Source organism: Gekko japonicus, unplaced genomic scaffold (assembly GCF_001447785.1).
Source record: "Gekko japonicus isolate JY-2015 unplaced genomic scaffold, Gekko_japonicus_V1.1 scaffold9, whole genome shotgun sequence".
Lineage (NCBI taxonomy): Eukaryota > Metazoa > Chordata > Lepidosauria > Squamata > Gekkonidae > Gekko > Gekko japonicus.
This window is the reverse complement of record NW_015168044.1, coordinates 3,665,455-3,693,379: the sequence shown is the minus strand read 5'-3', so window position 1 is coordinate 3,693,379 and position 27,925 is coordinate 3,665,455. Positions and strand designations below refer to the sequence as shown.

The following is a 27,925-nucleotide window of genomic DNA, read 5'->3' as shown; positions in this document are numbered from 1 at the left end:
ATGCTTGCTGTGAAGCAGCAGCTTCTTGCTGAGGACTAAGGCACTTTTGGACTTGTGAGAAAGGGAATAGGCGTGACCTTAAAATGGCTGCCATGAGAGTCGAGTTAATTTCAAAATAGCTGCTGTTAGGGGCAGGACAACCTCCTTGCTTTGTGGAAGATTTGCTATTTGGTTTCATTTTCCAAATAAAGGGGATTTTCCCCCTTGCACCACCACAGGGAAGAGATTGCATTGCCAAGACAAGAAACATAAGCAGATCTGTATCTACAGGCAAGCCGAGAGCACACGGCAGTGACATGCCATCCCAGTTTAAGCTTAGTACTTTTTTAGTCAGCTAGTAAATGTTCCCTTGCTCGAAAGCCAGTCGAATCCGACTCTAGGGTTGCGGTGCTCATCTCCATTTCAAAGCCGAAGAGCCAGCGCTGTCCGAAGACGTTTCCGTGGTCATGTGGCCGGCATGACTAAACACCAAGGCGCACGGAACGCTGTCACCGTCCCACTAAAGTGGTACCTATTTATCTACTTGCAATTTCTTGCTTTCGAACTGCTAGGTTGACAGGAGCTGGAACTAGAGACGGGAGCTCACTCCATCATGCGGCAACTCGGGTCTCGAACTGCTGAACTACTGACCTTCCACAGCCTGCAGTTCAGCGTGTTAACCACTTGAGCCACCGCAGCTAGTAGGGAGTGTTATAAATGTAACTCTTCCCCCCTTGTTCCATTCAAGAACGCTTGGATATCCACCCCCCAAGACTCAAGGAACATGTGGGCACTAGGAAACACATTGGCTGGTGTGTGCAGATCGTGCTAGGTGGTGGTGGGGTAGAACCAAGTCAGACCTCAACTAGCAGCACTCCCCTTCCAGCAAATTCATGCACACTCACTTTTTCCATGACTGTCTAAATCATGATTTCTACAAAGAGGGACCAAGAGCACTGGCTACTCAAGGCATCCGCCCTCCTCTCTTTATACTCCTTTCTTAGTTCATTCACTTGTTCCTGACAGAGCAGGAGACTCTTATTTTGGAGATTTCTTCATATAGCCTCAGATTGAAATCTCAGTGGCATGAATTGAGCTGGGCACTGATGACTTCTTCTAAGACTTCTACAAATGCTTCCTTGTTGGTAACTGCTGCACATATAAATTGGAGGCAGGAGGCCATAATCTGGTACTTAATAGCTTGACTAAATTTTAGGTTTAGTGCATAGTTTGCCCTGCCCTGTGAGTCTAAGAGTTTGGAATGCTAGGGACCTGCTAACTCTAGTTGACCCTGCAAAATACATTGGAAATAAGAAGGCCTTTGTTACTTTGCCTCTTAAGTTTGGTTTGAACACCATAAAAACCACATGAGAAAAGCACATTTTCCTATAGATAGAGCAACAGCAGACAAACACATGTGCTGTATGCACACCTCCATATAACACAGGTAAAATACAGATCCAAAGCACCATCATGAGAACGGCTTTGCTACATTGGTCCAAAGGTCCTTATAGTCCAGAATTCTGTCTCCTGCAATGCACAGCTGAATATCCTTGGGAAGCTCACAAGCACGACACAATGCAAATAATACTTGCCTGCTGTTTATAATGCTTATTATTTATTGATATTATCTTTTCTCTGCTCCTTTTCAGAACTTTTTTTTTTAGTTAATTATGAGAACTCTCATTTGGGGTCTTAATTGTAAGACATTCTTATGTTAAAATTAGGGTTGCCAAGTCTTCTTATCTTGGCAGCGGGGGAGCCTCGCCGGGCTCTGGAAGCTCCTCGGTGGTGCGTGCGCACGCCATCAGCACGTCACAGGAAGTGACATGCTACGTTGCTCCCGTTGAGGGCGTGGCCCCAACGTGAGCAATGTGGCTGCGTCACCTCTGGTGACGCAACCACGCTGCGCTTTGGGGGGCAGAGTTTCCCCGGGGCCCGATTCCACGGCGGCAGAAATCGAGCCTCCAAAGCAGGGGTTTCCCCGCCCCCTGCCCCCACTTGGCAGCCCTAGTTAAAATACCTCAAGAGCAGCTTGCTACAAGGATATAGCTTATTCTCCTTCACATCTGCATTGAGTGCTATCACCTGTGGGTATACGCACGGATATGTGTGGCCAGAATGAAGCTAGATCAAGATGGGTAGCTGTCATGATCTGGGCTGTGCCACCAGAGGCCTACTAGGCCCAGGTAGCCTGGCTAGCAGTAGGTGAGGCTGGGCCTACAACTCCCAGAAGCCCCTGAGAGGTTTTGGAGACAAAATTGACCAATAGGAAAAGAGGAGGGCTTGGAATAAAAGATCTGGAGCAGCAGGAAAAGCTGTTCTTCTTCCCAGAGGGCAGAGCCAGAAGGAAGGCTACTGCAGGAAGAAACCCTCATCCTGAGGGAAGGGTGAGTAGTCTAAGGCCACTGCCGATAGTGAGATAGGGACAGTATATTTAGACGCATAAGGGCATTTGATTTCTTTTCTTTTCACCCACTTACTGTTATTATTCTGCACCTTGTTGTTTGACCTCCTATACAATAAACTATTTTCATTGTTCACTCTGCCTGGTCCTCACACCTATTATTCAGCCAAAAGGGAGGTCAGAAGGTCTTGGGGGGGTGCTCTGGGCCTTCTCAAGGGAACCTAAATCCAGAGTGGTGGCAGCATCAGGTGACACCCCACCTGAGCCATGACAGTAGCCATGTTAGTCTGTCTGTGGTAGTAGAAAAGAAAAGAGCAAGACTCCAGTATCACCTTGAAGACTAACAACATTTGTGGCAGGGTATGAGCTTTTGTGAGTCACTGCTCACTTCTTCAGAAGGAAGCTGTGATTCAATGCTTTACATGCTGAAAGTCCCAGGCAGAGCTTCTAAGACAGGCGCAAGGACAAAACTTTGAGCTGTAGCCATTGTGAGACTTGATTTGCTTCCATGTAATATTTTGTTGGCTCTGGATAATGTGATAGCTGCTCTGGGCCCATATTCAATCTCTGGCATCATAAATTAAAAGGCAGGTTTGGAGGAGAGACTCTCCTCCACTTCGGACAGCCATTGCTAGACAAAAGTAGACAAAACACGCCCTGACCTGAATAGCCAGGTAAGCCCTGTCTCATCAGATTTCAGAAGCTAAGCAGGGCCGACCCTTGCAAGTACTTGGAAGGGAGACCTCCAAGGAATCCCAGGGCTTGGGACGCAGAGGCAGGCAATCAAGCCACCTCTCTGAAACGTCCAAACCCCACTAGGGGTCACCAGAAGTCACCATGACATCCAGGCATGCAAGCACGCACACAAACACACACACACACGCACACACACAAACCATAAAAAAGAGTAGACAAAAGACTGGGCTAACTGAACTGATCATGGTAGCTTTTTATGTTTCTCTCTAGCCTTCCTTCCCCCCACCCCATGAAAAAGCCCCATGTTTGTCTGCAGTAGCTGCTTCATGCATGCACATCAAATGCTGCAGTCATTGGGTGAAGAACATGCAACTGTGAATTCACCCAGTGGAATTGCATAATGACTAGTAAGCAGAATGTGGCATTTACTGATCATGCCTAGCCCACAACCCTAGGGATAGCTATACCTTTTCCCTTAGAGCTGGACACAGACTGCATTCGCAGGAAGAAAAAAAGAGAGACACATTAAACCAAATGGTGTCATTAAGAAATATTAATGCTATCATCAACAGGCATTAATAAGCATGGCAGCACATCAGTGTCCATTAGCTTAACTCACGTTAGGGGAGCGCAGTGGCCATGCGGTGATACGCGAATCTCTTTGGGCAGTTTCAGCTGAGTAGCCTCCAAGCAGACAACATGTCGACAGAGCTATTAAAGTGAAATTTACTCATCCTAGGTGGCATTGACGTGTCACAGCCCAACTCACCTCCCTGCCACCGACTCTCTTGTGCATTTAGCCATTTTGCAGAGTGCTGGGGAAATAAAGCAGCTTTTGAAGTCTTCAAAAAGGTTGACACTTCCCTTTGGGGAGTCTGATTCTTTTGGTCTCATTATGTAATAACTTTTACAGCAGTCGACTCTGAGAGAACACACAAATGGAACCATTTGAATTCATACTAGAATACGTGCAAGAATATATATCAAATATTTGGTCTAGGAGACAGTCCTTTAGCAAACAGGAAACATTTGAATTATGGGAAAACACTCTTGCAGTTGTTGGAATTACACTCCTGTTCTGATTTTGAAGAAAGGATCACTCACGGAGCAACAATTGGCCAAGAATAGATCTTTTCTAAAAACTCTGCAAATAGGTGTGTGTTAACTTATTTCCAGTGGCAGTATCCTCACAAGCTGAAAGACGTACACATATTTCTTTCCCCAAATGCAGCTGTTGGGTCTGTTTTTTAGAGAAGAAAGAATGGTGCAGGGAGGGGCTCTTTAACCCTCTCTTCACCTTCTCTTTTTGAGATGGCTTTCTCAATGTGAAATTGGTGGAAGAGGAGAGAGGGAAGGAGCCCCTCTCCCCATGCACTGTTCTCCCCCTCAAGAAGAATGGGAAGGGGAGGAGGCTTTTAAAATGAACTAAAAGTAACATGCAGTTGCCCCTGTTCCTGGAGTGCGGGATACAGCCAGAACACTGCTGCTTTAAGCATATCTGGCTGACCAAAACACAGGCTTCAGATTCTTCTGGAGGACTCTGGAACTAACATTATTCATGAGATGAATGATGCAGCCTACAGGGCCAGTGTAGCCATACAGGGAGTTTGGGCAGCTGCCTGGGGCTGCACAAATAAAAGAATCCCCACCGTGTCAGCTCCTTGGATATACTGAGAGAGCACTCTAGAATCACCAGTGGAGTTGCCAGAGGATCTGGCTGCATGCATGGGGATGCGTCTGCCCTTCACCCCTCACCAGGTAGACAGAATTATTGAGATGACCATCCTAATGCTCCCTCTAAGCTGTGAAGTTTTGTGAGCAAAAATTCTACTTTCTGAGCTACTGGCATTAAAGTTGTGAGTGAGTGATTTGGCTACTGCATAAATTAGTTTGCTCTGGAGCCATCCTTCCTGAGCTAAGACAAAAACGTGTGAGCCGGAGGCTAAAAAACTGTGAGCTGGCTCACACTAACTCAGCTTAGAGGGAACACTGCATTTTACAACTCCAGCTTGGACTGATCTCAACCCTGGTTTAGACTGAAAGCCTAGCATTTCCTAGATAGGCATATGCACCAAAGATAACGTAGTGCTTCCTTGTTATACAGGGAAACAACATTCTACTGTTTACATGCTCTTTGCACTAGGGGTGCAAGATACCCTTTTAAAAAATACACATACCTTATTTTAAAGGGTATTTCCAATTCCAGGCCATCACACTGCCATAGAATGCAACACATCCAAATATATCAGGGATATGAGAAGGCCTCTTATTCAAATAGAAGCTAAAATGTTAGGGCCTGTCATTTAAAAAAAGGATAAGGCTTTGGGTGTGTGTGATAAAAAATCTCTGCCTCATGTCACAAAATAGGCCTTTGGAACTCACTGCCATAGTTCAGCAATTGTCATAAATACAGCCACTATAATTTAGTGGAAGAAACTTGAGCTGGGAGGTGCCCAGCTCAAATTTTGACTCATTCATAAACTCACAAGCATCTGAGTTCTTGGTTTATTTCATCATTCACACATATGCACGTTGTACGAAGATAATATTGATGATAATATAAGAATTGGCAATAGTACCTTCAGGGTTTTTGTAATGATCCACCAAGGTAAGGGTACAACTGTCATTAGGTAAACAAGTCTAGGAAATTCTTAATGATTGTGGGTATTTCTTGGGCACACACAGGGAGGAGAGCAGGACTTCAGAGATTTTATGAGAGAAACAGCAACTTTCAAGGCTGAGAGTGAGGCATAGGCTCTCTCTCTCTCCTCTCTCTCGCTCTCTCTCTCTCTCTCTCTCTCTCTCACACACACACACACACACACACACACACACACACACACGTCAGGTAGCAGATCCTCCACAATTGAGCTGTCAGTTCAACAGGGACCATGCTGTCAGTTAAACCTATTGTTTTTACTTCCTTTTGGGGTCTACATGCTGGAGGTGTGGTGTTAAAGCAACACTCATGATCATGAACTGGGGCAGAAAGTTCCTTTAGGGAACTCCTAGCAGAGATCACTTTTTATCATGTCCAAATGTTGTAGTTTTTTTACTTCTTTATTTAAAACATTTATTAGCTGCCTTGCAGAACTCAAGGCAACGGAAGATGTAAATAAAACCATTATAAAAAAATCATTAAAATGTATAGTGCAGTAGAAGGATTGCACTGCTTTTGAATTTTTTTGGTAATGGAAGAAGAAGAAGAAGAAGAAGAGACTGGATTTATATCCCGCCCTTCACTACCCAAAGGTGTCTCAGAGCGGCTTACAAACTCCTTTCCCACAACAGACACCCTGTGAGGTAGGTGGGGCTGAGAGAACTCTGACAGAGACTGCTCTTTTTCAAGAACAGCTGTGCCAGAATTATGGCTTGCCCAAGGTCATCCAGCCAGGTGCAAGTGGAGGAGTGAGGGAATCAAACCCGGTTCTCCCAGATTAGAGTCCGCGCACTTAACCACTATACCAAACTGGCTCAGTTTGGACCAACATTGCTACCTGCAGTTTTTCCCTAAAGTATAGTCATCATTAAGCTTTGGAGAAAAAAATAAACTGATTTTCTGCTGTATCGAGGTAGAGCTTTTATATTGTACCTGGACATTCTTCTGCACAGCAGTGAAATTGGACAACCCCCAAGTGACAGCTCACATGCCAAAACCATCCCTGAACAACAGGAATCTATTTTCAAATGAGACAGATTCCAGAGAGGGACCGAATGCCTGACTTGGTCTTCCACTGCCTGTGTGCTTGGCAGGCAAAGGAAAGTGATTTATTCCTCCTGATAAATGGGGACAAGTGGATGAAAAGATTAAATCATCTCTTCCTGCACTCACAGAAATGGGCTGCTGACCCCATGCTCTGGCAGGGTCAGGAGCAGTCTGCAACCAAGGGCTCGAAAGCACCACGGTGGGCGGGCAGTTTGCAGTTGGTAATTGAAGTGGAATGAGGAAACACTCTGTGCCATTGCCAGGACCCTGTCTGTCCAGAAATGGAGGGGATGGGGACACATCTGCTTTTTTCAGTGGGGGGAAAAAGGAAGCTGATCCCCTCAGCTCTCTTTCCAGAAGTGGGGGAGGGAAAGCATCCTAGATTCCAGCCAACACAGCATTCAAACAAAGGTTGTCTGGCTAATCAGAAGAGCTAGTAGTCACTGGTCTGAACCCCCAGTTATGAATAGGGCTCTGGTGATTTGGCAAACAGCCTTTATCTCTGAAAATAGCTCATGCTGCTCCCTTATCCCTAAACAAAAATGAGCTACAAGCTCAGGATGACACAATAACAACCAAGGTTGCCGCTAAGCTGGTTTTTAAGTGGCTTGGCCTGGCCATTCTATACCATTATGATGAAGTAACATAGGCTGTTGTTTTGATCTGTGTCTCCAAACCAGCACCAGTGGTTGCCAGTGATGTGTGCTACTGGCACAGAATCTCTCCACACAATCAGTCATGTCTGCGTGATAAGTTCATTACCAACATTAGGACCCCACCATGGAGCAGCCACCACATGGCCCGCATGGTGCCACATTTATCAGCATCTTCCATATGTGGACCATAATCCATAAATCTGAACTGACCCTTAGTCTATGGCTTTCTAAGGAGATGTGCATCATGTTGTTATCCAGTAGCCCAAAAACGGTGGTGTTCGGTGTTGACTTCAACAAAGGAGGTAATAGTCAAAACGTGCATAGCATCCATCCTCTGAAAATCAGGAAGAGATGAGAATCTGAAAATCAGGTAGTCAAAATTGTTAGTTACTTCTGCAAAGACAAAAGACTTCTGCAAAGACAAAACAAAAGACCCTCGGTATCATGGTACAGTTACCAGCCCAGTCATAGAAGTCATGTGAAATTTAATGTCTCATAGCACATTGTTCCGTTCTCAGTCCAAATTGGCAATCATAGATATAGTGCCTAACACTGTCAGGTTCAACAGTCAAACAAGTGGAGCACAGTCTTCCAAGAAGCATATACTTTATTGTCAGTACTATTGATCAGGAACACAAGCACTGTTAGGAATGAGTCAAAAGGGAAAGCTTACTGTGATATACAGAGTTCAAACTACCCCCCCCCACACACACACACACTTGTGGGCCAATTGGCCTGACTTCCACAGGCCGGAAGGAATAACCGATGCAGCTGAGCTGGGAAACGAAACCAGTCGGTTGGTTAATATGAAGACACTACAACTAGACAGTGGTACAAGGTTACAGATAACAGGAGAAGCGATGCCGAGAAAGGAATGCAGCACCCAGTTGTACGCAGGTCAGGCGGGTGCCCCCTCAGTCCATAATCAATATGGCAGCGTAGCCGACAGATACAACTCCCAAAACAAACTAGAGGTTGTATAGTTTTATGATCTCTACTGCAGGATCAGTGAGGCAGGACTCTGGAGAGAAGGCATAGAAGTATCCTAAATAAATCAAGGCATCCCTGGTCTGGTGGTGCCATGCTGTCCATAGCCCTCTTCACCTGTGTGATCTTGTACTTTGTGTTTGGCTCTGTGGTTACAGTAAGCACTCACCCATGACAGCAGGCAACAGACAGATTGTAATGGCACCTGACCACCTTCACCCCACAAGACAGCTAAACGTTCAGAAGTTCTGGCTTCTTGGGAAGCAACAGCTAACCTCACAGAAAGAGTGCCAGATCAAAAATATAAAAGAAATGGGACATAATGCAGTAGTGGCTGCCCACAGTCTTAGTTAGGTGTTGAGCTGGTGTGAAGCCCCAAGACACAATAATATAATCGTGTTATGAATTATCTTTGTGTTTGTAGAAAGGATGAACTACTTGGCCACTAGTCATTTCAAAAGGTGGGGGGAGACCTCATCATTGAGGAAATGGTCTAAGAGGAGGAAGGTCCTAATACTGCATTAGACGTTACTTAGTGTAAAAACATTTCATCTGGCTAGTGAAACTCTACTCTACACCTGGTTTGTCCTATAACTGTAGGATTGTCACCATTTTTTCTATCCCCCTGGTCTTTAGCCATTACACAATGCACAGGAATTTTGAAAAACAATCTTTTTTTCTGATTGAAGAAACAATCATGGGGCACTTCACCTGTTGAACTCTTTGTTATGAAAAAAAGCCATGACAGTAAAGGTGGCCCTTTGTTCAACACCTGTCATTCCTGTGTCTTCTATGTTTTAATGGCCAAGGTGCTTTAATCAGAAATTCTGGGAACTAGGAAATTCTCATTTATGCATAACAGTTATCAATCTGCTGCTTCTACTGGAAATATACTACTGCTGGAGCAGGTCAGACCTGAAGTGTATTAGCAGATCTGGAGTGTGTGGGTAGTACTGGATTAACAGGGGATGTTGTAGATCAGAACTGATATATATATTGTCAGAGCTGATTGGAGGGTGGAGTAGAAATAGGTGTACAGTAACAACAGGTGCAGCAGGAAATAATACAGGTGCCTTTGACGTAACATGTGGAGATACTGTGATGTTAACTGTCTCATTAGTTCCTTATTCTTTAACACTTTATCATCCTTGTTCAATGCTTTCTGTCCTGCTTTTTGTCCTTATTCAGCTGATTCTTTTTAATTTTCTGGTAACTCCCCCAGTGAAATCACTTGTGACTACTTTGAACCCAATTGTTGCCATTTGTGGATGCATTTGTTAGAATTAGAAAATAGAGTTGTCATCCATCAGGGTTCACCTTCCTCCCTGAGATCTCTTAAACTGAAATCTTTAAGTGGATAATGGATGCATTGTATGTGTAAAACATCATATGTCTAATTCTGAACAGTGTCCCAAGATGTGGATTTAAAAAAAATCTGCACAATAAAGCCATGTTCTGATAGGGGGCATTTTTCTACAAACCTGGGACAACCTCCAATTTTGTACAGAAGTCCCCAAAATGGGGATGGGGTGGTATAAAAAGGTAAAGGTTCCCTTGCTCGAAAGCCAGTCGGTTCCAACTCTAGGGTTGCAGTGCTCATCTCCGTTTCAAAGCCAAAGAGCCAGCGCTGTCCAAAGATGTTTCCGTAGTCATGACTAAACACCAAGGCGCACGGAACGCTGTTACCTTCCCACTGAAGTGGTCCCTATTTATCTACTTGCAATTTCTTGCTTTCGAACTGCTAGGTTGGCAGGAGCTGGAACTAGGGTGGTGAGGGGCACTTAAATTTGCCTCAAAATGGAAAATATACCTGAGATCTGACAAAACCTCATGAGATTTTGGGTGGTATTGACAGGTTGCTTAGCAAACCAGGCAGGGAAGGAAAGGGACCCAAAGAAAAGAGTAAGGAAAGTGCATTCATCTAAACCTGGCTCTTGGGTTGCCAGTTCTGGGCTGGAGACTGGGAGTTGAGCCTGGGGAGGGCAGGGTTTGGGGAGGGAGGGGAGAAAATTCAGCTGGGTCTAATGCCATAGAGTCCACCCTCCAAAGTGGCTATGTTCTCCAGGGGAACTGATCTTGGTCTGGAGATCAACTATAATAGCGGGCGATCTCCAGGTACCACCTGGAGATTGGCAACCCTACCTGGCTCACCCCTCCCCCTGTCTTAGAGCTGAGAAAATGGCTTGGTGAGGGGCCCATAAACTTGGAGCAAGCCTTGCTGACCCCCCTATACTGTCGTTCGTACACAGAGGTTCATACGTGTTGCTACGCATTTTTATGAAGATATGATAATGCTAATTAAACATTTGATAGTTTATGCGTTTTGTGTTGAGGCCTTACTGTGCTTTCAACTATATATGGGAAAGCTAGAGGGGCCAGCATCCTGTTCTGAGGCGTGATCCCTGTGCAGGGCTGGAAAAAAGTCAACAGTCTTTACACGCTTGCATCAAGTGTTTAGGTGCTTGGGTTGTTTCCAGCCCAGCAGAGGAATGTAGTAAACTATTGCTTAACAGTGCAACCCAAGTCTGCTGAAATCAGTTGGAGATCTGCCACTGGATATCAATAGGATATGTTTTGCACCCACACTAACCTCAAAGCGAACATGGATTTTTTTCTTCTCCACTCAGACGCTGAACTCCCCCCAAATACCAGCTTAAATAGCAACGGGCAACTCAACCCTGTTTTCCAGCTGACAAACATCCCCTGTCATACCTGAAGTAAGGTGGTGTAAGTGGGTATAAGCGTGGGTATGAGCGGTCACCTTTGAATTGCTTCACACATTATGTTTTCAGGTGTATGCTTAAAATGTTTTAGGAATACGTCCAACAATCAAAAGTGTAAATGAAACAAAGACCTGATTGCAAGGGCATGTGTCCTACAGATACCCCCATCAGGGAGCTGGGACCAACTGGCAGCCTTGCCGAGTATACATCGCATGGCAGGGCTGGGTTTACTACTAGATAATCTGAGAAACAGCCCTATGTCTTAGTAGCCCTGTGCATCGGGGACTGTAACAGACTTCAAAATGTGTATAAAACTTTTTCCCTTAATCTGTTAGGGAATCATTGGCCGTGGGCACACGGGCAGGAAAATGCGGGGGGGGAGCATGGCTGTTTGCCCCGGGGCAAAATAATGTGCAGTTGCGCCAGCAGACGTACCGTGGAGGTCCCGTGGAGGTCCCGTGGTAGGGGGGAGGTGCCGAGCACACCACAATCCTGCGCCGTGGCAAAGAAGCGGCACAGCAAACGGGTGTTTTTTTCTCCAGACACCAAAGTGTGCGTATGCCCCGTTGGGTGCTCGTGCGCATCCCATGGACAGTTGGGGGAAAAAACCCTTTATACGAGGGGGCATGGGCGGGCTCCGGAACTACCACCGGAAACGCAATCAGACGCCCGCCCTTGCCCCGCGGTTACCGGAAACTGGTACCTCCGAGGTACTAGTTTTTAACCGCGCATCTTCGGCGGGAAGCCTCGGGTTCGTCACGGGAGCTCTACGCTTCCCAGATGTGGCGGTTAGATCGCGCCCAGAAAATCCGCCTATCTTCCGCCTCTCTAGCGTGCCTAATGCTCCATGTGACCGCAGCCCTTCTTTGTTTCATTCTTTTTTTCATACAGAGGTCCCATGAAAGAGCCAGCATGGCCGTGGTGCTTAGAGAGGGGTCCCCCCCAACATGGTGCCTGCAGACACCTTTTCTGGAGCTCACCAAGTGTTTTGTAGAACTGGGTAGGGCCAGGTAGAGCTTTTCCCCAGCAGTGCTTCTGATTAACTATTGGAGAGTTGATTGGCTGTGCAGATTTTTTTTAAAATGTTGCTTTGGCAGCAGCTGCCACCACAATACAAACATCTACACCATGGTTAGTGAAATTAAGCCGTGGCAATAGTTTTGTGGCTGGCTTTACCTTCTACAACAGCCGTTTTGTGGCTGTGCCCACGATGCCATGTCAGAACTCCAAATGTGCCCACAGGCTCAGAAAGGTTGGGGACCCCTGGCTTAGAGTGTTGGACTAGGATCTGGGAGACCCAGGTTGGAATCCCCTCTCTGCCACGGAAGCTAACTGTGTGACCTTAGGTCAATCACACACTTTCTGCATAACCTACCTCACAGGGTTGTTGTGAGAATAAGATGGAGGAGAAGAGAACAATGCAAGTTGCTTTGGGGGGGAAGCAGGGTATAAATGAAGTAAATACTCTCTGTTATCTTTTCATAGTCCATATAGTCTACAATAAAAGGGACTGTTGTATTAGGATCTGTGAGCCCTGCTGGTTATACACCTCAGATATTGTCTCTGTATAATTTGTATAATCCCCCCCCCCTTTTCATTATATTGGAGTTTATTTGACCCCAAAATAAGATTAGGGGGAAAATATTGGTTTAGGAGGTTTAAATCTGCAAATATAAACCTTGCATTGCCTGCATTGTACATTCAAACCCCCCTTTTGAATTTTCCCCCCTCGTTAGCAGTAATCATACATGTCACAAAAAGCACAAGAGAAAGTCAGATGTGCTTTTTAGCATCAGGTATGAAACACTATGTGATTTCATTGGTGACTACAACATTGTTGACGAACACTTCGTGGGAATACAGCTCAGAAATATGCAAACTGCTCCTGCTAGCTTTGCTCATACATCTTTCTGACATCTCATCTGCCATCCCTGTGAGCCAGCTTTCTGAAACCATAGTGACCTTTTTGCCATGGCAAAGATATTAATTAGCCACTGCCTGAATACCTATGCACACAATGGCGTCGGGGCTTTTAGAGCAAGCTTTTGTAACCTTCCCGGCAACCTGTTGCCCAGATAACAGGTCCGGTGTGATCAGTCTGTCAGTCCTTCTGTGCTGCAATGACAGCACAGCCTGTGATTCAGGGGCACTCTACAATGCACTGGGCTGCCATGTACAAAGCAGTGACACTTTAAATATAAATTAGCAAGCAAACTACAGCTCCCACCAGCACATTTGCCCTCCCCATGCACTCTGCTTATATTAGGCACCAAACAGTGTGTCAGGAAGGGCATTGAAAAAGCAAAGTTAAAGGAAACTTCAGGAAACTTCTCACTGAAGACAAGCAGGACATTATAATGATTTTTTTTCCCCAAAGGGGGCGGCTGAAAACTGTTATTTATTCCTTTAGGAAAACTTCCGGTTGCTTGTCATTACTATAGCTGACAGTGGAAAGTAATCAGGCTGCGCCTGCCGCTGGAAGTAGAGAGAAGAAATGGGGCAATGTGGTGGCCATGCAAGCATAATATTGCAGCCTTGTTATTCGTGCTTGCCATGTGCAGTGGCTAGTAATACTATCCAGGAGTCCTACCATGATTAGTGGAGGACAGAATACTGGGCAGTTTGCACAAACACATAATTATCATCATTTCAATTTGGTATAGTGGTTAAGTGTGCGGACTCTAATCTGGGAGAACCGGGTTTGATTCCCCACTCCTCCACTTGCAACTACTTGGGCAAGCCATAGTTCTGTCAGAGCTGTTCTTGAAAGAGCAGTTCTCTCAGAGCTCTCTCAGCCCCACCTACTTCTCAGGGTGTCTATTGTGGGGAGGGGAAGGGAAAGGAGTTTGTAAGCTGCTCTGAGACTCCGAATGAAGGATGGGGTATAAATCCTATCTCCTCCTCCTCCTCTTCCTCCTCTTCCTCCTTCTTATTTCAGGCATTGACAGATATGCATCCCATTCTTGCTTCCTTTCTGTGCCTTGCTCTTTATAAATAAATAAATAGATTCCGCTGGTAGCCATGTTGGTCTGAAGAAACAGAACAAAGTCTGAGTCCAGTGGCAACTTTAAGACCAACAAAGTTTTATTCTGGGCATAAGCTTTTGTGTGCATGCACACTTCTTCAGATACATCGAAACAGAAGTCTTTTAAGTGGGGTCTGTATAGTATTCAGAACAATGGAAAATGGAGCCTGAATGCTTTGTATATTGCAATGCACACAAGTAAGGTGCAGTGTTTTTTTCCTCTGGTTTCAGGGAGCTGACCTGAAGACTGGGAAAGTGCAAGGCCGTGTCTTAACAGGTAAGCTGAAGTGACACACACACTCTCAGTAGCACTTGATCTGGAACCACAATGTATCAATAGCTCTTAGCATTGATCAGAATACAATCTGTTTAAGCATAGGCTTCTGTTTCTGTGCCAGAGTTCTGGATTCTTATTTATGTTTTTGCTATCTAGCTTCCTGGAATAACTAAGGGCAAATCACTTATAAGGGCAGCAAGAGGTACACCTAGTTTTACTCAACAACTCACTTCCTGGACCAGTAGCTCCAAAAACACATTTGGCTAGAGCTCTCTTTGACTAGAAAGATAGAAAACGTCCTGAAAATGGGTTTTATACCATCATCAAGAAGTATGATGCTGGAGACACATGGATCTAGAGTTGTTCAGGAGTGAATTATTTAAGAGAGGTCCTAGCTTAATGGTCTCTAGTTTGCATGCAGAAGGTTACACCCAGCATTTTCAGTTAGAAGGATCTCAGGTAACAGGGCTTAGAACAACCTTGCCAGAGGACAATGCCGGTCTAAATGGACCAGTGGTCTGATGGGGGGTTGATATCTTCAAGGAAATACTGAAACTGTATATCATTCAAAAAGTGTAGCTTCATATGTTTGTTATGAAGAGAATCCCCAAGCGGAGGCTAACTGAGGGAAATGAATGAAGACTTAAGTATACTGTACTACGGTCCCGGTCACCCAGGCCGGAAAATGCGGCGGGGGGGAGCGTGGCTATTTGCCCCGGAGCAAAGTAATGCGCGGCAGCCCGATCACATGTCCTGTCGAGGTCCCGTGGTTAGGCCGTTAGGTGCCGATCACACAGCTATCCTGCAGTGCGGCAATCATGATCACACCAGCAATCGCTAGGTGCCGCTTCTGTGGCAAACAGGAATTTTTTTTCCACGCCGAAGTTTGCACATGCGCATGATCATTTCTGCACATCCTGTGGAGACTTACAAAAAAACCCCCAACATTCGGTGTGCGACAGGACATGGACAGGCGCAGATGCCATGGGATTCAAGCGGAAATGCGATCAGACACCCGCCCTTGCCCCGTGTTTTCCGGAAACTAGTACATCGTATGTGGTAGTTTTTTACTCCGCATCTTCGGCGAGAAGCCACGGGTGTACTACGCTTCCAAGATGTTGTGGTGTGATCATGCACTGAGAATCCCCCTATCATTCATGTCTTTAGCGCGGCAACTTCTCTGTGTGAACGGGACCTATAGTGCTTAGAGTGTTGGATTGGGATGTGGAGGCTCAAATGCAAATCCCTACTCTGCCTTAAATCATGCTAGGTGGGACAGTCTCTCAATGTATAATGGTGTTGGGGCTGTGCCCCTTGAGCTCCATGGAGGAAAAGCGGGATAAAAGTGTTTTACATAAATATGAATCACAATTGTGATAGCTCTTCAGAATTTTAAAGAGAGGATCAAGAGTACAACCCACTTTCTGCACCACCTCAGGATTCTATGTTTCTCTGTTTTCAGCCACTTTTTTACTTGTTTTATCACCAGGCTAATTTTTATTTCCTTGGGTCTGAAGTGCCAAGCAATTGAAATTTTAGACGTGTACACATTTTAAAAGCATTAATGTTTGTAATTTAAGAATGTAAATATGGAGGACATTGGTTTTTTTTTTCTGTGAAAGTGGTATACATCTGAGATGCTTGGTGATTCTTCCTTGGAATTTCATATCTTGTTCAGAGGAGAAAAGTCTTGAGAAAATTTAAAAGGAGTCAAAACCTTTTCACCTGGTGACTGGTTTTTTATGCAAAACAAGTATAATAGTTACTCTTTTGTGGGGAGATCCAAATGTCTTTCCTCAAATTACCACAGCTGTTAACTGAGGATATAGACAGCTTTCTTTGCGACAGGATCGCTCTTCCCAGAACTTGGAACTGTAATATTTTATTTCTGGGAGAATATCCACTGCATCTCTGGGCACAGCATGGACTCTACTTACACAAATGTCATAGCTATCACTTGGGAAGTGCCGGTGATGTCACACACGAGGAGAAATAATAAATTATTTAATTTATTTGTTGATCCCCAGCATTCTCTACACAATTCAACTCAAGTCCCTTTAAACAAACAAGAGCAGTGCCAAGTGTTTTACAAAACTTTCTCTATCCTGCACAGAAATGCCTCATAGACCTTTTTCTTTTTTTCAAAAAGTTGATCATTTGTAGAAGGCTATCTACTGCCTCTGAACTAGGGATTCATAATGAACTCCCATTCCTACATATTTTTTAATATTTAAAATCAGATGTCGGAGGTGATCAAAATTCTTATTGTGACCATGGGAGGGTAAATTAATCCTTACCTCCCCATACTGTTTTCCTGAAATAGAGTGCTATTGAGGAAAAGGCGCCCATATTGTACTTGTCTATGTTCCCAATCCAAATGTTTTTTAACATGAACATGAAATAATGAATTGGAACATCTAGGAATCTCCACCTACTATATGGCTTGTCTTTCAAAAATCCAGTACAAGTACTGTTCCCTGTATGTTAAAAAAGCACATAAATTTCTCTTATCTTTTTTTTATAACAAAGTGAAATTGGCAAAACAAATTTCGATCATGGCACTGTAAGGTCTGAAGGAGGATTGCACGAAGGAGAATAACAATCATGTGTCCTATGCTTTTCATATGATATCCAAAGAGGGTATTAAAAGATGAGGGATTCTCCCAACTGCAGTTTCAGAAAGGTGCAAGTAATTTCAGCATTGCAACAACAGTAAGGAGCAATAATTTCACGTTCCTGCCAGACAGCAGTTTTTGATCTCCTTTTTAGCTATGAGGTATTAACAATGCTTTAGGTAAGCTTTTCCACATCCAAGCAAGCAAGGGAGATTATTTCGTGCCCCATAACTCCCCAACCAACTTGGCTTCTCAGAGATGATTTCATATAAGGTCATTAATAGTAGAGTGATAAAGAAATCTGTATCTACCTATTACATGTGTATCCCCCGTTCTCCAATATTCTCACGGCAGGGCTCTTCCCTCCTCCATACAAAGCCTATAATTACAATTAACACAATTGTCATGGGGGAGAGCAGCATTCTTACTTATGTTGTTTACCTTACGCAGTCAGTGACAATCTGTTCCCCTTTAGCTTTAATCCCTGTTAACATCAACAGCTACCAGTAGCTCAGAATATTTGAAAAATGTGAACTTTCTTTTTGTCAAAACACAAGGTGTGATGTTTAAATCCATGTTCTTAAATATGGGGTCCAGACACACCCATGCTTGCTCTGCTGACCATGCCTTCTCACCCTTTCCTCCGTCATGCATGCACAGAAGTGGAGCACAGTGGTGATTGCAGTTACCCCAGTATGGCCAGAAACTTCCCCTTTCCCATCACTTTCCCTTTTTCTTCTTAGGAAAACACGTCTTTCTGTCTCTACTAGCCATGATGACTAAAGGGAACCTGTATGTTGAGAGGCAGTAAACCTCTGAATACAAGTGTCAGGAGGCAACATCAGCCTCTGTGCTTGAGGTGCTTTTGATACTCAAGAGGGGAAGAGGAAAACCTAAGGGTTTCTCCAAAGAAAATTTCCCATGTTTCTTATTTTATTAAAATATACCCACCCTTCTTTTCTGACTCAGGACATACAATTCCAGTGTTAAGGACATACATAATACAATAAAAAACCCATTAACCCCCCTCTCTGAAGAAAACGCCTGCAGCTTAAACCTCATGAAAAGCTCTCAAATAAAATTGCCTTACAACACCTCCTAGAAAGTTCAAAAGACAGTGCCTCGTTCATCAACTCAGTGACCCTGTTTCAGAAGTTAGGCAACCATAAGACTTCAGTTGAAGCATAGCAAGCAACATATGGGGAGAGAAAGTCCTTCCAAGAGGCAATGAACGACTTTAAAGGCCATAAGCAGCACCTTGAACTGAATTCAGAAACAAACTGGCAGAAAATATAGCTGTTTTAAAATAGTTGAAAGGGGTGTTCTCATTGGCTAGTCCCTAATCACGCTGCTTCATTCTGTAGTCAATGGGTGGTCTTCAAGGACAGCCCAATGAAGAATAAGTTATAGTAGTCCAACTCCAAGATTACAAGAGCATTGATTAGCATGGGAAAGTGAAATAGTGCTCACACTGCCATCAGCATGGTGGTTGAGACAAGAACAAAATTTCTGAAGATTTTGAATTCATGGGAAAACAGGAGAGTTCCTCTCCCCTTTTTTTACATTGGAAAAAGACAGAAATATGGGGGGAAATTGAAATATATACAAAACTTACTATCATATCAAACCTAAACTAATTTTACTGTTTTAACAACATAAAATGCATCATTTATAACTTACTTAGCATATAAAATTACATCATTTTATATACTTAGCATATAAAATTGCAATATTTGACATATTTATGAAATTTAAACATTACGAATGTCCTAATTCTGTACAAGTAAAATTCCAAATATACCGATATTTGAGAGAAAACTGCAAGCTGATGCACCCTATGCTATCTTAGTACATGTACCTTAATTTTTGCTATCTAGTTAGAGAGAGCTAAGTTCTCAGTAAAACTTTCAATTTTCCTCTGAGGCTTTGGTGCATTTTCTACCCCATCGCCTTCTCATCTTTTTTTTCTCCCTCCTGCCAAATAGGGCAATAAGCTACTTTTTGCAGTCTGTGTGTAAATGTGTCACAGTGGTTTGAAGGAGAGGGGAAAAGGTCAACAAAGTCAGATTAAAAGAACAACAGAAGGCATGCAGTGGTTGAGAAGCAATGAAAGCCCAGCATGCTCCCCTCATGAATTCTACGTATCCTTCTAGGTGCTGGCCTCAGGCAGGCAGGGGTGGGGAGAGGCAGGGAGGAAGCAAATTACCCTTCCTCTTCTCCTGCCTCTTCCTGGCTGAATGAGGGCCGGAAGTGGGGCGGCCGGAAGCAGGGGGCGGGGCTTCGTCATGTGCCCCGCCCCCATACCTCACCCAGGGGAACTGTGATCCCCCGCGATCCCCCCAAAAATGACCTCTGAGGAACAGAAATGCATCTGGGATTTAACAGCTTTATATGTCTACAGCATGACCACCTTGTCTTTAAATGCATTTCACTAATTCAAAAAGAGAACATTTTCATACAGGGTTGCCAACTTCCAGGTGAGAGCTGGAGATCTCCTGGAATTTCAAGTGATCTCCAGACTCCATTAGCAGTTCCCCTGGAGAAAGGGGCTGCTTTGGAAGGTAAACTCTATGGTAGTATACTGTGCTAATGTCCCTCTTCTCTCCAAACCCCCCCTTTCCCAGGCTCTGCCCCCCCCCCCAATATTTCCAGGAATATTCTCACACAGAGTTGGCAGCCCTAATTTCCTAGGAGCTTTTTTTAGTACTCCCCCAAATTTCCAATTTTTCTGTTTTGTTTTGTTTTTCCCGGGCTTTCACATCTCTAGTTGAGACCCTGATTAGGAAGACAAAATTCCAGGAGCCCTAGTTGCCCCTGGTGGAAGAGGAAGCCAGATAAGATGCCTCTGGTTTGTGGTTATTAATCCAGCAGCCCTTTTATGGAAGGGGTGGGAAGGGAGAAATGCCTCTCAGACTAACCTCACTTCGGGCTTTTCCACATTTTTTTTTGTCAGTTCTGATCCCGTATTGCTTCGGTTTATCCTCTCATTTCTACACACATTTTGTGTCTCTGAATTCTGAGTCTTCATTTTAAAAAAGCGAGTCTCTATCTCATAATACATATCTGCATGAGGAAAGGAGCTAGAGACTTAATTTTAAAAAAATGAAAGCTGAGAATTCAGAGAACCTCCTAAGCCTATTGTTACAGTGCTCCAATGACATATCGATATTTTTGTGCCATTTTTAAAGGGGTGCGTGTGCTGTGATAGCAGCGATGACACCAATGATAATGACATTGAAAATGTTCGTTATTGAAGGCACGTGTGGAAGAAAATAAACTTTCTCCACAACTATGAAAATGCACAGGGAGGACAGACGTGTGGAACAGCCATGCCAAAACCGATTCCAATGTTTGTGGATTGACTCCCAAGAAAATCAGGAGTAAATCAAGCATGTGGAATAGCCCTTACTTTGAGTCCTTGTAAGCATAAAAAGTAGGGGAAGAGAAAACTATGTAGACAGTCCTGAGTTCCCAGGAGAAAGAATGAGATGTATAGAAGTGAGTAGTGAAATCAAGGGAAAGTTATGGTACAGGTAAAGACACCCAATTATTAACCTTTTCATATTAACACTAAGTGATGAAGTGATATTTGGGTTGCATGTGGATGGTGTGATTCACAGCAATAAATCTGTGCCTCATGGCACATTCATGTTTGCTCTCAGCAGCCCTGACCATCATACCAACAATGTTTATCTATGGTAAAATAAAACGGAAGTCCAGTGGCACTAGACTTCTGTTTTATTTTATTACTAGAAGTAAGGCCCGTTGTGGGAAGAAATACAATGAGCTCTAGAAGGAAGCTCCAAGTAAGTGTCCCACCTGTGGCTGGTGGGGCGGCAGAGGGAAGGGGAAAATAGAGGGAGGCATGCCATGTTTATTTCCTTCTGCTTAGCTATAAGGCAGAGCTTTCTCAGGTCATTTTGCTGCCCCAAGTGGGTAGTATGGGAGGACAGCCTCATGGTAACAGTTATGGTTCCCTCCACCCCTGACTTATGTTGATTTGGGGTTATGCAGTGGCAGCTAAGGTAGAAAAGCATCTCCTCCTGTGCCATGTCTTCTGGGTTCCAAGGATCTGGAAAACGGTTCCATAGCCAGTTACAGGGTTGCCAATTCTGGGTTGGGAAATACCTGTAGATTTGAGGGATAGATTTGGAGTTTGGGTTTGGAGTGCAGAGGGACCTCAGCAGGGTATAATTACAGAGTCCATTGCCCAAAGCAGCCATTTTCTCCAGAAGAACTGATCTTGGAGGTCTCCAGGTGCTGCCTGGAGGCTGGCAATACTAAGGGGAGGGCCAGACCTGTAGATTTGAGGGGAGGGCAGGGTTTGGGGTGTGGAGGGACTTCAGCAGGGTATAATGCCATAGAGTCCACTGCCCAAAGCAGCCATTGTAATAGCTTGGAAATTTTCTGTAGGGCAAATGATGTGCTGTAGCTGGGGAACACGGTGATTTCTGGGAGATCTCCAGTCCCTACAGGGAGATTGGCAACTCCAGTGACCATTTAAGAGAAGATTGGGATATGTACTTTGGCAACTCCAGTGACCGTTTAAGGGGAAATTGGATATGTATTTTACCTCAGGACACATTCAATAACTCCCAACAGCAACAGCAAACTGTTTAGAATGTTAGAGGCAAAGGCCAATCAGGCCACATATGCAAGTGACCTCTGTGTTCCGACTGGCTATTGGGGAGAGAGGAACAGCAAACTGTTTAGAATATTGGAGGCGAAACTCAGGCAATGCAGCCAGTGGATAGGGACAGCTTCTGAGTGACAGGTCAGGGAGCCAAAGGCTGTGGGAGTGTGTGGAACATTCAGAAAAGAGTCACATCAAAAGAGAATTATATATAAGGAGAGATAATAGACTAACATGGCTATCCCTCAAGAATTAGCTGTGATAAAAGGTAGGAAGGTAGCAGATATGGTCAAAAATCTAACAAAAGAAAGATTTTTTTCTGGGGCAGAATGTTTAGATATTTATTTACTGTGTTTCCCCGAAAATAAGACACTGTCTTATATTTATTTTTTCTCAAGAAGACACACTAGGGCTTATACCACAAATGCATAGAAATCCTGCTAGGGCTTATTTTTTGGGTAGGTCTTATTTTCGGGGAAACAGGGTATATATTTATACCAGTGTTCCCTCTAAGCTGAGTTGGTGTGAGCTAGCTCACAGTTTTTTAGCCTCCAGCTCACACGTTTTGGTCTTAGCTCAGGAAGGATGGCTCCAGGGCAAACTAATTTATGCACCAGCCAAATTGCTTGCTCACAACTTTAATGCCAGGAGCTCACAAAGCAGAATTTTTGCTCACAAGACTCCACAGCTTAGAGGGAACATTGATTTATACCCCTGCTTACAGATCGAAAGCAGCTCACAACATCATTCTCCGGCCTCTATTTTATCTGCACAACAGCCCTGTGAGGCAGGTTAGGCTGAGAGAGTGACTGTCCCAAGGTAACCCAATGAGCTTTTATGGCAGAGTGAGGATTTGAACACAGGTCTCCCAACATCATAGTCTGATAACCTAGCCATTACAACACACTGGTTCTTGTTGAATGTTGAATGACATGATAGCTTGTGTGTAGGGTTTGGACTTTATCCAATTGGATATGGGTTAAGAGAGGTAAAAAGAGGAGGAGTTTGGAGAGAAAACAACTGACTTGAAGCTCAAGTTGCTGGGGAAAGTAGGTGAAGTTAAAGGAAAGTTTTCTGAGGAACAAGCAACAAGAGCATGCTTGTAAGAAGATGGCAAAGCACCAGACACCGGAAGAAATGGTGAAACAAATTAGTTGAGAAAACCATTCAGAGCTTAAACATATATATGATTTGCTTTTTAGGGCAAATATGGTGATGAAAGCACAAGAGATTATAATATTTTCAGATCCCCTGATGAAGCTAATGTAAAATACATAGGGATTGAAGGTCCCCCCAAAAAATAAATACTCTCTCTTTTGCACTTCTGACTTTTTGCCAATGTTTGTGTGGTGATTGTTTTTTGTTGTTGTTTTTTGCCTATGGATAGGAATTAGAGTTTTGTTTAAACAGGAAAAGTATTAAGTAATCTGCGTTTATACTGTGATGTAATGCTTTGTAACACAAATTTATATGGACCACTGTGGCATTTTAAAAATGCTGTGAAATCTGTGGTGGGGGGAGGGGGGTAAAAAGGGGGTGTACCTATACACCTAATTAAATGAACCAAGAAATTCCCAGGAAAATTGAAGTTAGGAAGTGACTTGGTATGCAGTTCTTGGCATAGATAAATTGTTAGTCAAGAAATAAAAGCAGTTCCAGTGGGTTTGAAACAGAGTCTCTTGGTTGATTCCAGTTACAAAGATACAATATCTTGAATTGTCAGCAGGGGTGTAAAGAGAAGAAAGACAGCAATGCTCTAAATTTTATTGTTTTATTTCCTGTATCCAGACTACATCCGACCTACTCCACCATCTCATAGTGGATACCACCGCTATCAGTTCCATATCTATGAACAGCCTGAATATGAAGCCATAGCCTTAAGCACAGAAGAAGCAGCATCTTCAGGTACGAGATCACTTAATTGATGCCCTAGGAAGTCAAAGATTATTTATTTATTTATTTATTTATTTTAAATGACATAATGTTCCATCAAAACGAACATACAACCTTCACATTGGTGGGATTTTTTTTTTTGTTATATTAGTTTCAGGAACAGAATCAGTATATTGTCTTCTTCATACTGATCTCTTTGTCTTTGCTTCTGGTACAGTAAAAATTTATGTATGGGATGATATGGAGATAATTAAAAATGCCTCTGCAGAAAAATCTGTATGATGTACGGGAAGAATTACTTAAGACATGGGAATCTGCTGTTCCAGCTGGTATCACCAGTGTTCACTGGATAAGGCTAGTCATGTGATTGCAGAGTCAGCCCTAAATCAAATGGTGCCCTGAGCAAGGAACTTTTCAGTGCCTTCCCATTTGTAAATACCTTTTAAAAAATGCATTTTTAGCCCATTTCATGACTCAGTGCACAATTTGTATGCGTGATTTATTCCCATGCCATATGACAATAAGTGATGCATACTGATATCATGATGTTCAATCATTTTTATGGTAATCAATGATATTGTGAACACTTACATCCACACAATTTCTTGAATGGGCACTAATGTTGTAAACTGTCCCACAAATAATAATTAGAAATACTCAAACATTAACACAGTGCTGGCCACAGAGGTAATTGTTGCCTGCTTTACAAACTCAGCGCCCCAGACTTGTCAGAGTTACTTTCCCCTAAATCTAGCCCTGTGTGAATCTATCTGTTGGCTAGGTCAGAAGAACAAGTAGCCCGGGCTGCCTTAAGTCAAAAGAAATTCAGTCTTCGCTTCAGGTTGAGGTGAGCTCATAATGGTAACAAAGAGCTCATCTAGACAGGCCCGTAGCCAGGATTTCGTGGCTTGTGGGGCAAAAATTTTTCCTGGTAAGGCTGCCATTATTTGCCATAATGAAGGGGGTGGTGCATGCCCCTTTCCCTCCACTCCTGCAAGATTTAAAAGGCCCTTCAGCTGATCAGTGGGGAGCACATGGCCCGCTGATCAGCTGGAGGGCCCTTTAAATCTTGCAGGAGGGAGGGAGAGGGGCATGCACCACCCCTGCTTCTTCTCAAAAGCATTTAAAGGATCCCTTTAAATGCTTTTTGGAAGAAGCGGGGGGCCTTTAAGAAGTGGAGGGCCCTTTAAGGAATGTGGCAGAACCCCCAATAGCCCCACTGTAGGCACGGGCCAACACCTAGATAAGTTTTGTTCTTGTTTCTAGTCCTTTTCTCACTAGCACCACAACTAGAACCATATTTAAGGCTCTTGAGGTGTCATTATAGTATCCACTGCCTTGTCTACTCGATCTCAGTCTGCTTCACCTTTGCCATAAGGGTCCAGTTCCTGCATGGGCATCAGTAATCAAAGGTGGTCTTACCTATGGGACATACTAGCAGTTTGCCAAAGGACCCCTATTTTTTTTTCTCATTAACATTTTATTGGTAGAATTAAAACAATAAAACGAATATAACAATAAAAATATACATAAAGGTCATAAGAACAGTTATACATTCAAACCAACACACTAATTACAAAAAAAGTAAGCTTTAAAGAATGATACATTCTTCAATAAATCTTTGAACAAAGTGACTTATTTTAGCCTCAATTTGTAATTGATGCCTGTACTGTTTGTTGCTTTAGATACAACCAAGTGTCTTCTGTCCTCAAGAATATCTGTAGACATTCAATGATATATCTAACCATATTAAACACAAAGTACTACCCACAATTCATGTTTTACCAAAGCCTACTTACTGTACCTTATTTGAACCATTAAAAAAATCCTCACAACCATTTAACATAGTTATCCCAGGATGCTGAAATAAATTTTTTGTCTGATAGAGCTTCTAAAATTGGCAACCATTTGGCTTCGAACCCAAAATGTATGAAGTTCCTTTTATTTCTGTTAACTTTATCAGTGATGCTTTCCATAATGAACTGATTCCACAGCTTCTTGTACCAAGTTTGAATGTTAGGGGGGGAGATATCTTTCCAGCAAGATGCTATAGATAGCCTAGCCGCATATAGCATTGTGTCCAACATGTCTCTATAGTGATGATGTGCTATTTCCTCTGACCAAAGATTTAAAAACAAGGTCTCAGGTGACTTTGGAGTAAGTATACCCAAGATATTGTGGATATGTCGCAGTACATCATTCCAAATGAACTAATTTTTTCGCATTCCCAAAAGCAATGCGCAAAAGTCCCTATTTTTTTGCAACCCTTCCAGCAGTCTGGCGAATAGTTAGATGTTATGTGAGACAGTCTCTGAGGTGTCATGTACCACCTGGTTAGAATTTTGAATTTGTGTAAATCTATTGATATTGCGCTAGGAGTGTTAATTTTTTGTTTCCAAATTTTTTTCCATGCCTCGTCACTTAGAGTCAAATCGCAATCTTGTTGCCAGACCGACTGATAAGGCAATGGTTTACAATTCGATTCAGATTGCAACAAGTCGTAAAGTGCTGAGATCAGTCCCTTATTTTTGTCACTAAAAATTTTAAGAATAAACTCCAGTTTAGTATGTGGACAGGACATTATTGATGTTAGTTTTATTGAGGAATCCATCGGCCATATCATCCACTGCATAGAATGAAAAACTGACAGGGTTTTCATCTGTGTGATTTCTAATGGGGAAACAGCATGGGTGGAAAGATGTGATCACAGTCCTCCCACATAACATATATAATAGCCCCAAACTGAATTTTTTTCAGCAATTGAATTACCTTCTTTTACTTGAAGAAGACAGTTTTGTGGTTTTTCCAAAAGGAGCACAGTCCTTTTGTTTTGAGGTCTGAAGCTATCAAGGTACATTAAGTGGTTAATCCTGTACGAGCCTTGTATCCTGTTCTGTTAGCCATCAACATCAAAAGCAAAGACAGGAACTTAGCATGCTGTTTGGTTTATTTTCTTGGATAGCTGATTTTATGTGCTTTTTTCTCTTGTTTCTCCTGAACAAACTTTTTAAAAAGCACATTCTATAGTCTGACACTGGGTTATTCAATGACATCTGGCATGTGATGTTGAGAGAACAGAGTTGACTTCAATGGATTTAGAAAGTTGCACCTATTCCAAGGATAAACTTGTTGTAATGTGATAGCAGTTGTCCTAGGATTAATCACCAATGTTAAATCTGATTCTTGTGATCCCACTCTTATGCACTTTTAATCACCCCAGGTCTAGTTCTGCATGTAGGAAGCGTGATGATCCTCTAGCAACACCTGGCCCATGATGGACCAGTTCATGCAATTCTGATGGGGTTTATTTCATACCTAGTTGACAATCTTTTTAGCAGCATACCTTGAATTAACACATAATTATTGGTCATGTAAGCTGGTTTGCTTCATGTGTCATCACTGTGCCCAACAGTGGGTTACATGAGAAAAAAATACAAAGTCCAGAATATTAGCAAAAAAATAATAATAAATACATTCAGATTTCTAGTCACCATGTGCCCTTTCTAGGGTTGCCAACTCTGGGTTGGAAAATACCTGGAGACTTTGGGGATGGATCTAGGAGAGGGTGGGGTTTGGGGAGGGGAGAGGCCTCAGCCGGGTACAATGCCATAGAGTCCACCTTCTAAAGCAGCCATTTTCTCCAGGGGAGCTGATCTCTGTCAGCTGGAGATCAGTTGTAAAAGCGGGAGATCTCCAGGCCCCACCTGGAGGTTGGCAACCCTAGCCCTTTCCTCCTTTCACCCTGGGTCTGAAAGTAGACATCCAGGTTTGAAAGGCTACGTCCAGTCTGGATAGTCACTTGTGAAGGAGATGTGAAAGTGAGGAAGGGTCACAGAGACTGCAAAACTGAAGCAAGTCCTTGCCGGTACACCCCAAAAGATGCAGGAGTTTCATCAGCGACACCTCAGAGCTATTGTGCATATCAAGCAATGAGATAAAATCATGAATAATGAGATTTGGCAATGAGGGTTGCACAAACAGTCTTGAAACAGCCCTCATAAAATAACAGCTCTGCTGAGCCAGGCATGTCCTCGGAGCAGAGGGACAGTTAGGCTCCCAAAAAACAACACTGGCATTGCACATTTTTGCACAAGCAGAAGGGAGATGAAAGGAGAGATAAAGAAATGCAGATGCCTCACCCACAGTGATGCAGCAGCGCACAAGAAGCACCAGCCGCGCATGAGATCAGTTTTGGAGCCAGAGAAACAGCAGGTGCAAAACACTATGCCATAAAACGCATTGTTGTTGTTCAGTCGCACAGTCGAGTCCGACTCTTCGCGACCCCATGGACCAGATCACACCAGGCCTTCCTGTCTTCTGCCATCCTC

General features: G+C 43.5%; 1 protein-coding gene across 1 annotated transcript in view; it reads left to right on the top strand.

The window, feature by feature from the left end:
- LOC107112986 (phosphatidylethanolamine-binding protein 4-like) overlaps window positions 1-27,925 on the top strand; it is a 70,281-nt gene that overhangs the window by 2,995 nt on the left and 39,361 nt on the right. Inside the window, exons 2-3 of the mRNA XM_015414189.1 lie at window positions 14,411-14,456; window positions 23,493-23,609. Of these exons, the coding sequence (XP_015269675.1) occupies window positions 14,411-14,456; window positions 23,493-23,609 (163 nt within the window). The remainder of the gene's footprint in view (window positions 1-14,410; window positions 14,457-23,492; window positions 23,610-27,925) is intronic.